Genomic DNA, 12,277 nt, shown 5'->3' on the forward strand with positions numbered 1-12,277 from the left:
CACAAGAAAAAAGCCTAAGATTTCATTTACAGATCACAATACAACCAATATTAGGTCAGTCAAGAACAACAGTTGAGATTATTTGATGGGATGATGACTTGTATTGGCATCTTTGTAAATAACTTATCCTTGAACTTTTTGTGTTATCCTCAACATTTTTAATGGATATGTATATGTTGCAGTGTATGACCTATATATTCTTAATATGACAAAGATATCAAATGAAATGGTCTGTCTTTGCAAGAAAATTACTTCAACAGATGCAACAAAAGAGTGAGGAAGATCTCAGTTAGTGACAGTCTGTAAAAATTAAATTTGAGCCTATTGGCATATGCAATGTTCTGGTGTATTTTCTTATGTTTTTATTTTGGCTGTATTCCATTACTACTTTTATTTTTTTTCATTAATTTCTGATGGGGTGTCGATTTGTTTAGTAAGGCATGTAAACATTTAATTGTGTTGAGGAACAACAGAATACACATTTTACAAGTGTGACCTTTCACTTTTGTCAATCTTTCGATTATAATCTAATGTTATCAGATCTAATCCATGTACTATACTTGTAATGTAACAGTAATGTACTTGGCATGTTGCCTATTTATCACATTCTGAAATACAAATAAAGAATTTCAAGCTTTTCTTTCAAAATGAAGTGCGTTTTTTGTTGTTTTTCACTGAAAACAAACTGAAGTCATCTGATTAACACAAACAGTTTAAGCATGTAATATTTTGTACTTTTCTCATTTTCACATAAAATCTTGGCATATATTATATTATAACCTTATTACACACAAACAATACGTTTATAATCATATGAAAACTAATTAACTTTAATGTCTGATTTTCAGATGTAACATGTCTGTATTAGGAATTATTAATTCATTAAAGAGTATAACTCAAACTGTACACGTCATTATAGAGACGTTATTTGAAATTAGTCCATGTGCAATAGTGAGCATTATAAATATGAACTGAGTTTATCCTTTATACAGTAAAGGTCCCAGTTATAAATACAATGGGACTGAATGGGCCTCCACAGACTTTATGCAATTTTTAACTTGGGAGTACTTGATTGTACTGTATACATAAAGACCTTTTATAAGAAAGGAGAAAAAAAATGATACAAGATATATTTTACTGGGAAACAAAACTGAGTAAAATAATTAACATTGATGTTCTGCAGAATGTGTAAAGTAATTAAGGTGTAATGCTATAATATGGTCACATAGTCACAATATTCGACCAAAACTGCAGCTGTACAGTTAGGTAACAATAGTTGTAGCTTTGAAGTAGGAAGCTCAAATCTTGGAATGATGAGGAACTGTCATTTATAGAGTACAGTAATGTGCTTTTAGGTGATGTAACAGGTTAAACGCAAAGCTACTGCATAGGCAGTTCAGTTAACCTGATGTTCTTTGGTTTAAATACAGTACAATAAGCAATAAAACTGATGGATGTATGGATAAACAGGGCTTCAGAAAATCTAAACCAACCCTTTACTATGTGGTCAAAAAATAAATAAATCACATGACAATCCTCATGTTTAACTCCGCAAGAGGGAAGTCAGACCTTTCTCTGCAAATAATTATCATCTGTTGTGTGGTTTTCACAGTGCACTGCAGCTGACACTCTGACTTTATGACCATTCGAGGATAAGGTGTGGACACAGACATTAAGTTGACTCTGACCTTTTGCATTTGATCTATACTAATAACCAAGTTGAAGAAGGTATATCTGACTTTATCAGAAAGAAGTACATCTTACAACAAAGGTAGGAATTCTGGAGTCATTTTACACTTGTATATCTTGTTTTATGAGCTGGTCTGATGCTTTGGGCCTGTGATCACGTACAGTCCACCTCAATGAGGAACCTGAGCTCCTTGACAAGAGAGAATAAGGGTGGGGATTTTATAAGAGCAAGTGAAGGAAAAGAAACCAAACTCTCCTTCACTTAAGATCACTTCAGTGTTAGAATAATTTAACTGACTTATTTGTCTTTCTACACTTGAAGTGCTAAATTCAGCTTGGTGAGTTGTATGAAGAGATTTAATAACAAATGTTTCTGTGCTTAAGTATGTAGAGATACAGAAATAAAATCCCTCAAATACTGGGGGTCTTTGAAATGTATAATTTGTCTTCTGTCTCTGAATTTGCCATTTGAAAAAGTACTTTCTCCACTTAAAGTCAGAGAATATATGTTTTGCATTTGACGTGCCTGTCTACAAGAGTGGCACTGATGGTATAGAATAAGGTAAATTAATCTTTAACTGCCACAGTAGAAAAAATGTTTTAATGAAAAGGCTCTCAGTACGCAACCTCCCAGTATAAAACAGCAGAAAGCAACTACCTTAAAGAGCAAGATATTTCTCTTTGGAGTTGGTCAAGAGCATAACAGAGCTTTAAGAGTGCATACTAGACTTACCTTCATCAGGTGGCTATAAACACAAGTCCATGTGTTGCTCAGTGTTTACTAACATCTTCGCCATACCACCTTTATATGTTGACAGGTTGAATCATCCTAACAGATAACTCAAATATCCTTAAAAATAAGACAACAATGGCGAAACTTTCAGTGATGATCTGGAAGGCGTTGCAGCAATTAAAAGATGACGAGTTCAAGAAATTCAAGTGGTTCCTAAAGCAGGAGGACGTCTCAGAAGGCGACTCAGGCATCTCAGTGGCTCAGCTGGAGAACGCGGACAGGCAAGACACAGTGGATCTGATGGCACAGAAATATGGTGACACTGGAGCTATAAAGGAAACCATGAAGGTCTTAGAGAAGATCAGCAGGAATGATCTGGTTCCGAGTCTGCAAAACTCCTGTCTGGACCCAAAAGGTAAGTTGGGGGAAGGTAAAACTGGATCACAAACAGGAAAGAAGAATTCAAAAACCAAAAATCAAGAAAAAAAACACCTTGAAGTGAAAAAGCTTGTTTGGTGTGTGATATTTGGCTCTGAGCCAAGACGAGGACTAGATGGGTCTCAAAAGAGGGTTTGTCTCCATTCATTCATCCATTCATCCATCCATTTTTAGGTCACTGGATTGAGTAGCATCCATAAACAACTTACCTTGACTGTTAATAATGGACCCACTGACCCAATTATAGCAAAACTTTGAGCCATGTCAACAAACTACAAGAAAAATAGATTGTTCTCCCAAAATCATTGTGACGTGGATTGTCAAAAAAATAATAATAATTGTGTGCGTCTATCTCTGCCTTGTTTTAGATCTCAGGCTACAGGGGCATGATAGCAAGAAGGCTGAGCTGAAGAGCCTCCAGCAGTTTACAGTGGAGGTGACTCTGGATCCTGATGCAGCACATCCCAATCTCATCCAGTCTTGTGATGGGAAACAAGTTTGTGATGTGAGGAAGAAACTGCTGGACAACCCTGAGAGATTTTTCCGATGTGTCTGCTGGAGTGAACAAAGACTTAAACAACAGAAAGGGACCGATCACACAGAGTCTTGAGGATGGCTACCTGACTTGAGGAACTTAAATGATCCTTGCCTTTCCAAAGTTGGGAGGAGAGTCTGGCCTCATTTTATGATGCAGATGCTGCAGATCTTCTTTACTCCTTCACTGAGAAACTCTTCCCATTTATCGCTCGCTGCACGAATGGTGGTATAAATCAAACTCCACTGATTATCTTTCCTGTCAATCACACGGATTAGATTCATAATTTGTTCGCCCAGAAAAGTTCTATGTCATCTATTTACTGAAGTAGTGAACAATGTTTCCGTTTCATAAGAACCTTATGGGATGGTAATGATTGTCAAACCCTCAGACGTTACCAGGGAGTCATGGCTTGTGGAAAAACTTTCGCCTCTGATTGTATGAAAATGAAAATATAAATTAATGGTCTCATCTTTTTGAATGACGAATAATGTTGTTTGACGTGTCCATTATCAGGAATTAACAGACTCAACATTGTCCTTTAATTCCTAACAATGTATATATCCTGACATTACATAAATGGTAATGAACTGAAATTCTGGTTACATTCAAATGTAATGCAACCTTTAAACTTGCGTTCAAGCATCCAAGCAGTAAAAACATATATATAATTCCTTTTGTCAAGGATGAGCACTGCAAATAAAAAAACAATGATCAACTTTTACAAAACAACTTTTTAATTTGTCACATGACAATCTCCCATGTGTTTGTGTTTGAAACGGACTTACTGAAATTAATATATACTCAGTAAATACTGAAATCAAGTGCTTTTTCTGGATCTAGTCTCCTGTCACTGATCTATTTGCATATTACAGTTTTCTTCTTACTTTTATTCTATAAATGTAATAGAAACAAAATCACCTGTGGCACACTTTCTGTATTATGAACAAAATAAATACTAATAAAGAATTTCAGAAGCTTTTCTTCTAAAATCAGACTAACACATGAAGTTTCAACAGCATATGCTTGAAGTAAATTTACAAAATCTACAAAGTAGGACATTTTGTAAACAACTGATTTAAACACTGGAAAAACTCAAAAGTCACTGTGTCAAAACTGGAAAAATCAGAAACCAGAACTCTGAGCGATCCAGTTCGGCCTCAGTACTTTCTGCTGAAGTGCTTGTTGACCTTGTAAACAGGGATGTAGACAGCGAGGCTGATGAGGAAGAACTGTTTCTGCTCCTTCAACCAGACCAGTTTCATCTTCACCTGACCCTCCGCGCTCAGGTACTCCATCAGAAAGTGCTCGCCGCTGTAGTCGAAGGTCAGCTTCTTCTTTGCGTTTTTGGCGCGAATGGGTGAGCTGACACACCAGAAGGGTTTCTGGAACTCGTCCAGCAGAGTCAGCGTTATGATGCAGCAGCTCTATGTGATGTAAGAAAGAACCATCAGCGCTGGAAAAAAAAGGGATGTGACCCCATTTCCACCCCAACAGCTGAGTCAAAGCGAAACTTACTTTGCTGAGTTGTCGGTCTAAACAGACGTCTAAGATCACAGTGTGCGCACATGTGACTGGTTGAAGTGCTCATATTCTTTGTTTTTTTCATGGAGTTGAGTCAGTTTTAATGTTGGAAAAGAATACTTTAGGAAATACACTTATTAGAAAAACTGGAACTCTGGAATCTCTGGAACCTCATTACAAAAATAACCCCAACTGCTTGTCCTATCTTAAGTTTCAAAGATAGGGAAAAACCCTATCTTCCTATTACAGAAGTCCTAAACTCATGGCTGTGTCCAATCCTTTCTCAGACCTCGTTTCTTATCTTAAGAAATCCTAATCGCAACTGTAAACTCATCCTATCATGCCCGTGTTTAAAATGTACAGAACACCGCCTTCCTTGACAAAGACTGTTTCGCTTCACCTGTCCCAGGCTAGGTAGCTTGCTATTGCGGTTTTGACATAGCAATGTTAGCAGCTGTTAGTTTCCACAGAACATAGGAAATATTTGCCTTTAAGTACGAACACGCGTAGTTTTATGTTAAATAAAATGGATCATTAGTTATTGTCGCAACTGCAATGTTTATTCCCATTAGCGTCAACATCAAACTAAGACTAGCACTAGCTATTTATATAGAATAGATTTTAGGAATTTAAAAAACAAAGGAAGAATCCCAATACTTACGTGAATCAATGTTTTCCAACACCTACGAACAACTGTGGTTCTGGAGTACCCAGTCTTGTCATTTATTTCGAAGTCAGGACTTTGTCTATGCCTAACTTCTTCACTCAGGATTGTTCTATAAACACTAAATTCTAATCTGAATATAGGATTTGTTCATAAATGCAGTTAGGAAACGTGTTTCTGTAATACCAAAGATCCTAAATGTCATCCCATTTCTGACTTTCAGGTTTCTGTATAACAGCCCCCATGTTTCCAGTTTTTATGCTAAACTAACTAGCTGGTGGTTGTAGCTTCATTTACCGCACAGACATGATTAATCTTCTAACTTGTGATGTGTATTTCCAAATATTTAGCACTTCTGACTCAAGCTCATCATAGTGGCTCTACACTGGATGTTTTGAAATACTGCGGGCGACTGTAATGTCTCTGTTGTTTTGGACAGAGGTACCTCCACTGAGCCCTCCAGGGCCTCGCTCTTCCAGGGCATCTTGATGTTTCCAGACAGCGATCTGTGCTGGGACAAGTTGGTCCTGTTGATGACCTTCAGCTCCAGCAGTCCACGCTGGATCTGAACTGATCGCAGCAACACAACAAACTTTAGGTATTTAAACCGTAACCAGGACAGCTTATTCTTATTTTTTTTCCTCTGAATGTTATTTATCAACTGAAGAATTTGTGATTAAAGTCAGAATTTGGTTTATTTTGGATAAAAATGGTGAAAGAGAAGTTTAAAGTGTAACTACACGGTTCAGTTCTGCTTGCTCCCTCCCTCAAGCAAATTTAAAAAGCAACCTGCAAAGGACAGTGACTTTAGGGGGCGTGGTCTCTAACTCACCCTCAGATTATGTAATCAGATTACCTCTGCAACAGGAGAGCTGGCGGAAGTGTCCTGACATGATCTCAGTGCCGGTGTTGTGCAGGACGAAGTGCAGAGTGTAGCCGTGCAGACCAAACTCAGAATCGGAGTTATCCACACGTGGAAGGTCCACAGGCTCCGAGTACGGGCTGCAGGAAGGGACAAACCACGCAGAGTCAAGATGAATACAACAGATTATCGATTATAAAGAAATGTTTGATTAAATCAAAGCTTATCAATCTCCTTTAAATTTAACAACAGATAATAACTGATTTTAGGTGTTCAAAAGTTTCTTTTAAATGATGAAATTTACTCTTAAAGATATGAAATATTAATAAAAACCTTATTGCTAATAAGAACTAATCCTCATCAGTAATCACACGTTCTACCCCTTTTAATGGACATAATGATTATTTTTATTATTGTAAGATTTAACATTTGTTATACCTCATACATGTGTTCAGCTGGGTTAATGAAGCTGCAGTGATGTGTTGTGACCAGCAGAGGGTGCTCTCACCCAATGACTGGACTTCCTGGACAAATTCAGCACTTTAACTCTGGCTCTGTTTTGATGCTGTTCTGAATATATCTGGGAGGTCTTCCAGGACCTTTCCAGGAGTTTTCTTGACAATAGAGACAAATACTTGCTCATAAACACTCATAATTTACTGGTAGGCCTAGTATTTACACATTTAATCAGTTTTAATCCTCCATTTTTACTGATGCAGGATTAATGATGAAATGTCTCGGGGTTCATTATAGGTAAGTGAAAAAAAATTCATCTTCTAACCTATTAGCCTACTAAAAGAAGCAGTAGAAAGTGTTTGTTGCACGTACAAATTCTGTAAGTGTATTTATTAATCAGAACAACAGTCTTCTGAGGAAAAAATAGACTTGACGCTAAAAAGATTGTTCGTTCCACATCTACTTAACCCGTTTTGAATTAAGGGTCAAGTCTCAAACCATACACATAGGCGATGTAAGGTGAAGAGCTGCATTACGGGCTAAAATACCATACAGTTTAATTCCAGGATATCTGGTAATTGTCAGGTTTTCCATGTTTTTTAAGCAGCAGTTAAGAGTTAATGACAGCTGAACTCACCAGACAGGAGACCCCAGCAGACTCTTCTCCACCAACCTGTGGAAGTGCAGGCTGACCATGATGAAAGCCACAGCACTTAGACCCTACACACACACACACACACACACACACACACACACACACACACACACACAGTACATTATTTTGGAAGTATATATGCATATTGTATACCATTTCTTTTATTTCTTCATTTATTGTTACTTCAGAACATTTTGTTCCATCTTATTGGTCACTGTAAATATATATATTTTCTGACTTTAATAACAATGAATTTGCCTCCTGCACCTCCTCATAAAACAGCATTATATTTAGTATTGGCAGGTCTATGCTGCCCTCTGCTGGACAACCCTGACCTGCAACCCACCTCTTCACTTTGGTTCTCTTGTGTTGTGACTTGAGGAACTAATTCATGTATTAAAAAGACAAACAGCTAAATAATTGTTCTAATTAATTATCACAAAGTAAGTGCAAGTGTATTTTACTGACCCACACATCGAACACTCACCCTCCAGACGCCTACGATGAAGCCCGGTGACAGATGTATCAGCTTGATCAGTCGGTCTTTGCCGAGGAACCGACCGCGCTGACACTTCATGTCCAACTTTAAAATCAGAGAGCGCCAGCCGGGCCTGATGGAGAGGAAGAGGAAGGAGCGGTGAAGGTGTGATGGTGGTGGAAGAAGGGATGAGGCGGCGTAAAGGAGAAGTGTATCTTACTTCCTGACACCGGGGCTCTTCAGCGTCTCCTTCCGGACTCCGTGCAGCTGGATGTTACTGATGTATTGGTATTCGGGGAAGCTGCCTCCACTCCAGCGGACGATCACGGAGGACTCGAAGAAGTACGCCCGGCTCTGCACCAGCGTGTTCTCCCGTCCCCAACAGTCGCACACCGTCAGCTCCCAGCTCACATTCAGGTTTCTGGGATAAAAAAAAAACAACACATACAGGTGTGTTTACTGCTTTTCCCTTATTAAACAGGGAGGTAGTCTGATTCACAGCCTTTAATTAATGTGGGAATGATCATTTCAGCATCACAAATTTACATTTTCACCCCAAAAAAAACACAAAAATTCATTTAATTATTAAAATTTGGGTCTGTACAAGAAAAAGCCTGTTTTATTAAATCTAGAGAACAACATCTGTAGACCAGCGCATCTCCTCTGAAGTCCAGGACTTCGTTATAATGCAGTTTTTTATTATATTTCACCTTCATCAAAAACATTACAGCTTCTGTAATTCACATAATACACTTGGTCATTGGTCCTGATTAACTGTGCTGCTATGTTTAAGACATTATAATCCCTTTATCATGTAAAAAAGTGAAAAAGGTCTTTAGAAAGAAAAGAGCAGTACAAAGTCTGATAAAATTAACTAGGATCATTAAAAAGGACCAGTGTGGAGGAGAAAGTACAGCAGCAAAACCGAGTTTGTCCGTCCTTTCTGGGCTACCATAGAAACAAGGTCCCTGTAGATAAAAACAGCTCACTCTAAGGTACCGATTTGAAGAAGAAATGGTGGAACCGGACTTCCTCTTGTACCTGAGGACCCACTCGGTCTGCCTGGGCAGCCCCGTGTACAGGCTGATTTCTCTCAGCTCTCTCCTCCACTTGTTTATCTCTTGTCCAGCCATCATCCTGAAGTACATCTTCTTCCAGTGGCCCGTCGACCGATCCCCGCCCTCCACCGGGTCGCCCTTCGGCTCGGCGTCGTCCGCCAACTTCGGCTTCCACGTTTGACTCCCAAACTCTGACATGTAAATCTTATGCCACATGACACTACAGTGAAAAAGAGGTCAAATACACTGACTACAGAGAAGTAATATTTACTGTGTAATCAGGGCCTGTTGTCCCTCTTCAAAACTTTATTCAACACAATAATAATGACAGAATTCTGTATATCCAACATTATATAATATCCTGTTATGATCTGTCAATGAAACATCAGTCTGCAGCTGCTTCAACAGTAACCAAAACCAAATTATAATCCTGATTATTCTGATTAATATTGAGATTATTTCACAATAATAGAGCACTGCACTCCTTTCTCAAGCTGTAACTGAATACTACTCTGCCTCTGATTCAGGGTGCGCCGGGTCACGCCCTCGCCACAGTATGAGAACACGTTAAACGACCTAATAAATTAAGACTTACTCATCGTTGGCGAGATGGTGGAAGAGCTTGCTGACGTGGCCGATGCAGGACAGCGAGGAGGCGTCCAGATACGACAGAATCTTGATCAGGATCTCAGACGGCAGCCTGAAGGAAAAAGTAATATATTACTTATATTTAAAAACTGTTTTAATGCATTTGTGGCTCATGTGGTTTATAAGATATACACTCACTGCTTCTCATTTATAAATACAGGTTTAAGTTATATATATATATACTGTCAATGGCCCCGAGCTCTAGGTTGGGAACCGGTGACCCCAACAGACGTCACATCATCAACATTTCAGTAGACTTTTTACAATATAAAGGAAAACTGTGAAGCAATAATTATTATATCATCAGTCAAAATAATCACAATATGATGTTTTTACCAAATCTTGCAGCCCTTGTTCTAATTAATGTATAAAGGTGTTTTACTCAAGTCAAACACATTTCAATTAGTTTGATATATTATATATATATTAACTCAAACAAGTGCAGAAAGTTTGTGTAAAACAAACAAATAAAAGGTTTTCTGATATTTTTAGGAACTTTTTATACAATTTTGTCAGTGTTATGGATTTATTGATTTATTTATAACATCCATAGATACTTAATAGGTTTCTTTTTTGGGATAAATTAATATTATTGATAATATAGTTAAGTAGCTGTTCAGGTCACAATGGAGCTAACGTTGTGTGTTTACCTCTCCATTAAGTTCATTTTGGGGAAATACGCTTTATTTTTCTCCGTTCCTCTTTCTGGCCAGCTGGAACACAGATTAAAGAAAATAAATAACATAGCAAAAATTAAATTAAATTACTTACAGAAAAGTTAAATAAGAATTTATACAGAAACGCTACACGCTAACGCGGGCTAGCCTCCGCCCTGTCACCTGCTAACGGAGCTCGGCGCTGCCTTTGGCCGCCTCTGCCACCTCCTGTCGCCGGTCTTTCCTCCACCGGGACCCGGCTGCTGTGCTCCAGGACCCGGTTTTCCTCTGCCAGGACCGGGCTGCCCTCTAGCTGGAGCCGGCTGTTCGGGTTTCTTCTCTAAACCCTCCAGGAAACTCCGAAAGAACTCCCCTCGTCCCGCCGCCATCACGGAGTTTATTGAAGATGCCGCCAGTCAAACGATGAGGATACGACTTCCGGTGAGCTGTCCCTTTCACAATAAAACCTCAGTAAACCGCTTGATGGCAGTCTAAATTAACTACCGGTATTTTATTTTATTCTACCACTGAAATGTCTTTAATTTATCTATTACATTAATAATTTTTTTTTAGAAATGCCATAATATTTCATGCATTTTTTTCTGATTCATAATGTTTTTGTGATTAAGTTCAAGTTCAAGAACTTTATTTGTCCCTAAGGTAAAAAAAAAAAGTATTCTTTAAAAAGTCATTATAAAGAGAGACTTTCTCAAAATATAGACACTTTCTTATTATTTTGAGATGCTAAGTCATTATTTTGAGAAATTTTCTCATTATTATGACTTACATTGGTAGAAATGAGCTTCCATACTGAGGGGACATTGAATTTCCTGCAGTAGCAATAAAAAATAACAACAACAACAACAACACATGGTGAGACATATGGCTAACCCATATATGACTACACATATTGCTACACATACACACATTTTTCACCACTTTCTCTGGATGGTTTTGATAACGAGTAACGATGATGTAACTTTACATTTATTGTTGTTGTTTTTTGTTATGCAACTCTCTTTCAATAAAAAAAAACGAGCAAAAACTATTTAATGTTTATTTTTTCATTGCTGTACTTTTTTATATTTATAATTTATTGACTACACTCTCTATAAGCACTCTATAAGCTCCTCCGGGACATTAAAGTACGCTGCTCTGCCCATTCCAAGAAGTGGGTGTACAGTTGCAGTTATCTGCATTGACAGATTATCTGGCTGGCAGACACACCAACCCCTCAATGAGCCACGTAGCTTGGTGTTTTAGATCAACCGTGACTCCAAAGCAACGTAAATACAGTTCATTAAAACTGAGCTAAAACTAGGTGTGAAAAAACATTTTAGTTAACTGAAATAAAAAATAAAAAACTAGACTGAAACGATATTGTTGTTTATGTTAACTAAATACTAAAATAACATAAACATATACAGGAAATGTCTTTAGTTTTAGTTTACTTTACTTTACTCAAAGTAGAAAGTACAATTTTTACACATATTTGTGTGAAAATTTAAAATAATAATAATAAAATAAATACCCAAATAAAGCACAGATACCTGAAAAACGACCTAGTACAGTCATAAAGTATTTATATGGAGTATTTGTACTTAGTTACTTCTCTGATGAGGAGGCATTAATGGATATATTTATTGAGACTGTGAGTCAGTGTGTTCGTATTGTGACACCTATTCTGACAAATACCCCCTATATTATAATAAAAACATCTAAAACTAATAATAACTAAACAAGAACTAAACTGAAATGAACTATAATAACATATTAAAGCTGCAGTAGGTAACTTATATAACAATATATTTTTGTTATATATATAAATGAGAACATGAGACAGATAATCTGTGATAAAATCAGCTTCCTCTGGTTCCTTCT

The 12,277-nt window shown here is 37.5% G+C and overlaps 2 protein-coding genes across 3 annotated transcripts; one reads left to right on the plus strand and one right to left on the minus strand.

The window, feature by feature from the left end:
• The first annotated feature begins 1,595 nt into the window (after positions 1–1,595).
• Positions 1,596–4,150, plus strand: LOC127358599 (zinc finger protein RFP-like). Its single transcript, XM_051391789.1, has 3 exons — positions 1,596–1,771; positions 2,508–2,837; positions 3,229–4,150. Exons 2-3 carry the CDS (start codon positions 2,558–2,560, stop codon positions 3,468–3,470), a joined length of 522 nt encoding a protein of 173 aa, XP_051247749.1. The 5' UTR covers positions 1,596–1,771; positions 2,508–2,557; the 3' UTR covers positions 3,471–4,150.
• On the minus strand, positions 4,112–11,224 carry LOC127358584 (F-box only protein 15-like). 2 transcript variants are annotated; one of them, XM_051391755.1, is made up of 10 exons: positions 10,580–11,224; positions 10,391–10,453; positions 9,688–9,792; positions 9,076–9,312; positions 8,255–8,455; positions 8,044–8,167; positions 7,539–7,621; positions 6,440–6,585; positions 6,029–6,153; positions 4,112–4,822 (listed from the first exon to the last, which is right to left on the minus strand). In XM_051391755.1, exons 1-10 carry the CDS (start codon positions 10,783–10,785, stop codon positions 4,556–4,558), a joined length of 1,557 nt encoding a protein of 518 aa, XP_051247715.1. In that variant the 5' UTR covers positions 10,786–11,224; the 3' UTR covers positions 4,112–4,555. The 2 variants fall into 2 exon arrangements, with proteins under 2 accessions (XP_051247715.1, XP_051247716.1); XM_051391756.1 differs by lacking the exon at positions 9,076–9,312.
• Positions 11,225–12,277: the final 1,053 nt, after the last annotated feature.

Source organism: Dicentrarchus labrax, unplaced genomic scaffold (genome assembly GCF_905237075.1).
Source record: "Dicentrarchus labrax unplaced genomic scaffold, dlabrax2021, whole genome shotgun sequence".
NCBI lineage: Eukaryota > Metazoa > Chordata > Actinopteri > Moronidae > Dicentrarchus > Dicentrarchus labrax.

Bases quoted from the DNA above. Each gene is read 5' to 3' on its own strand.
- LOC127358599 (XM_051391789.1), top strand. From the start codon at position 2,558: ATGGCGAAACTTTCAGTGATGATCTGGAAGGCGTTGCAGCAATTAAAA. The intron at 2,838-3,228 runs GTAAGTTGGGGG...GCCTTGTTTTAG, and splicing joins CTCCTGTCTGGACCCAAAAG to ATCTCAGGCTACAGGGGCAT.
- LOC127358584 (XM_051391755.1), bottom strand. From the start codon at position 10,785: ATGGCGGCGGGACGAGGGGAGTTCTTTCGGAGTTTCCTGGAGGGTTTA. The intron at 7,622-8,043 runs GTGAGTGTTCGA...GTGTGTGTGTAG, and splicing joins TCATCGTAGGCGTCTGGAGG to GGTCTAAGTGCTGTGGCTTT. The intron at 6,586-7,538 runs GTGAGTTCAGCT...CCCTTCCTGCAG, and splicing joins CTGCTGGGGTCTCCTGTCTG to CCCGTACTCGGAGCCTGTGG.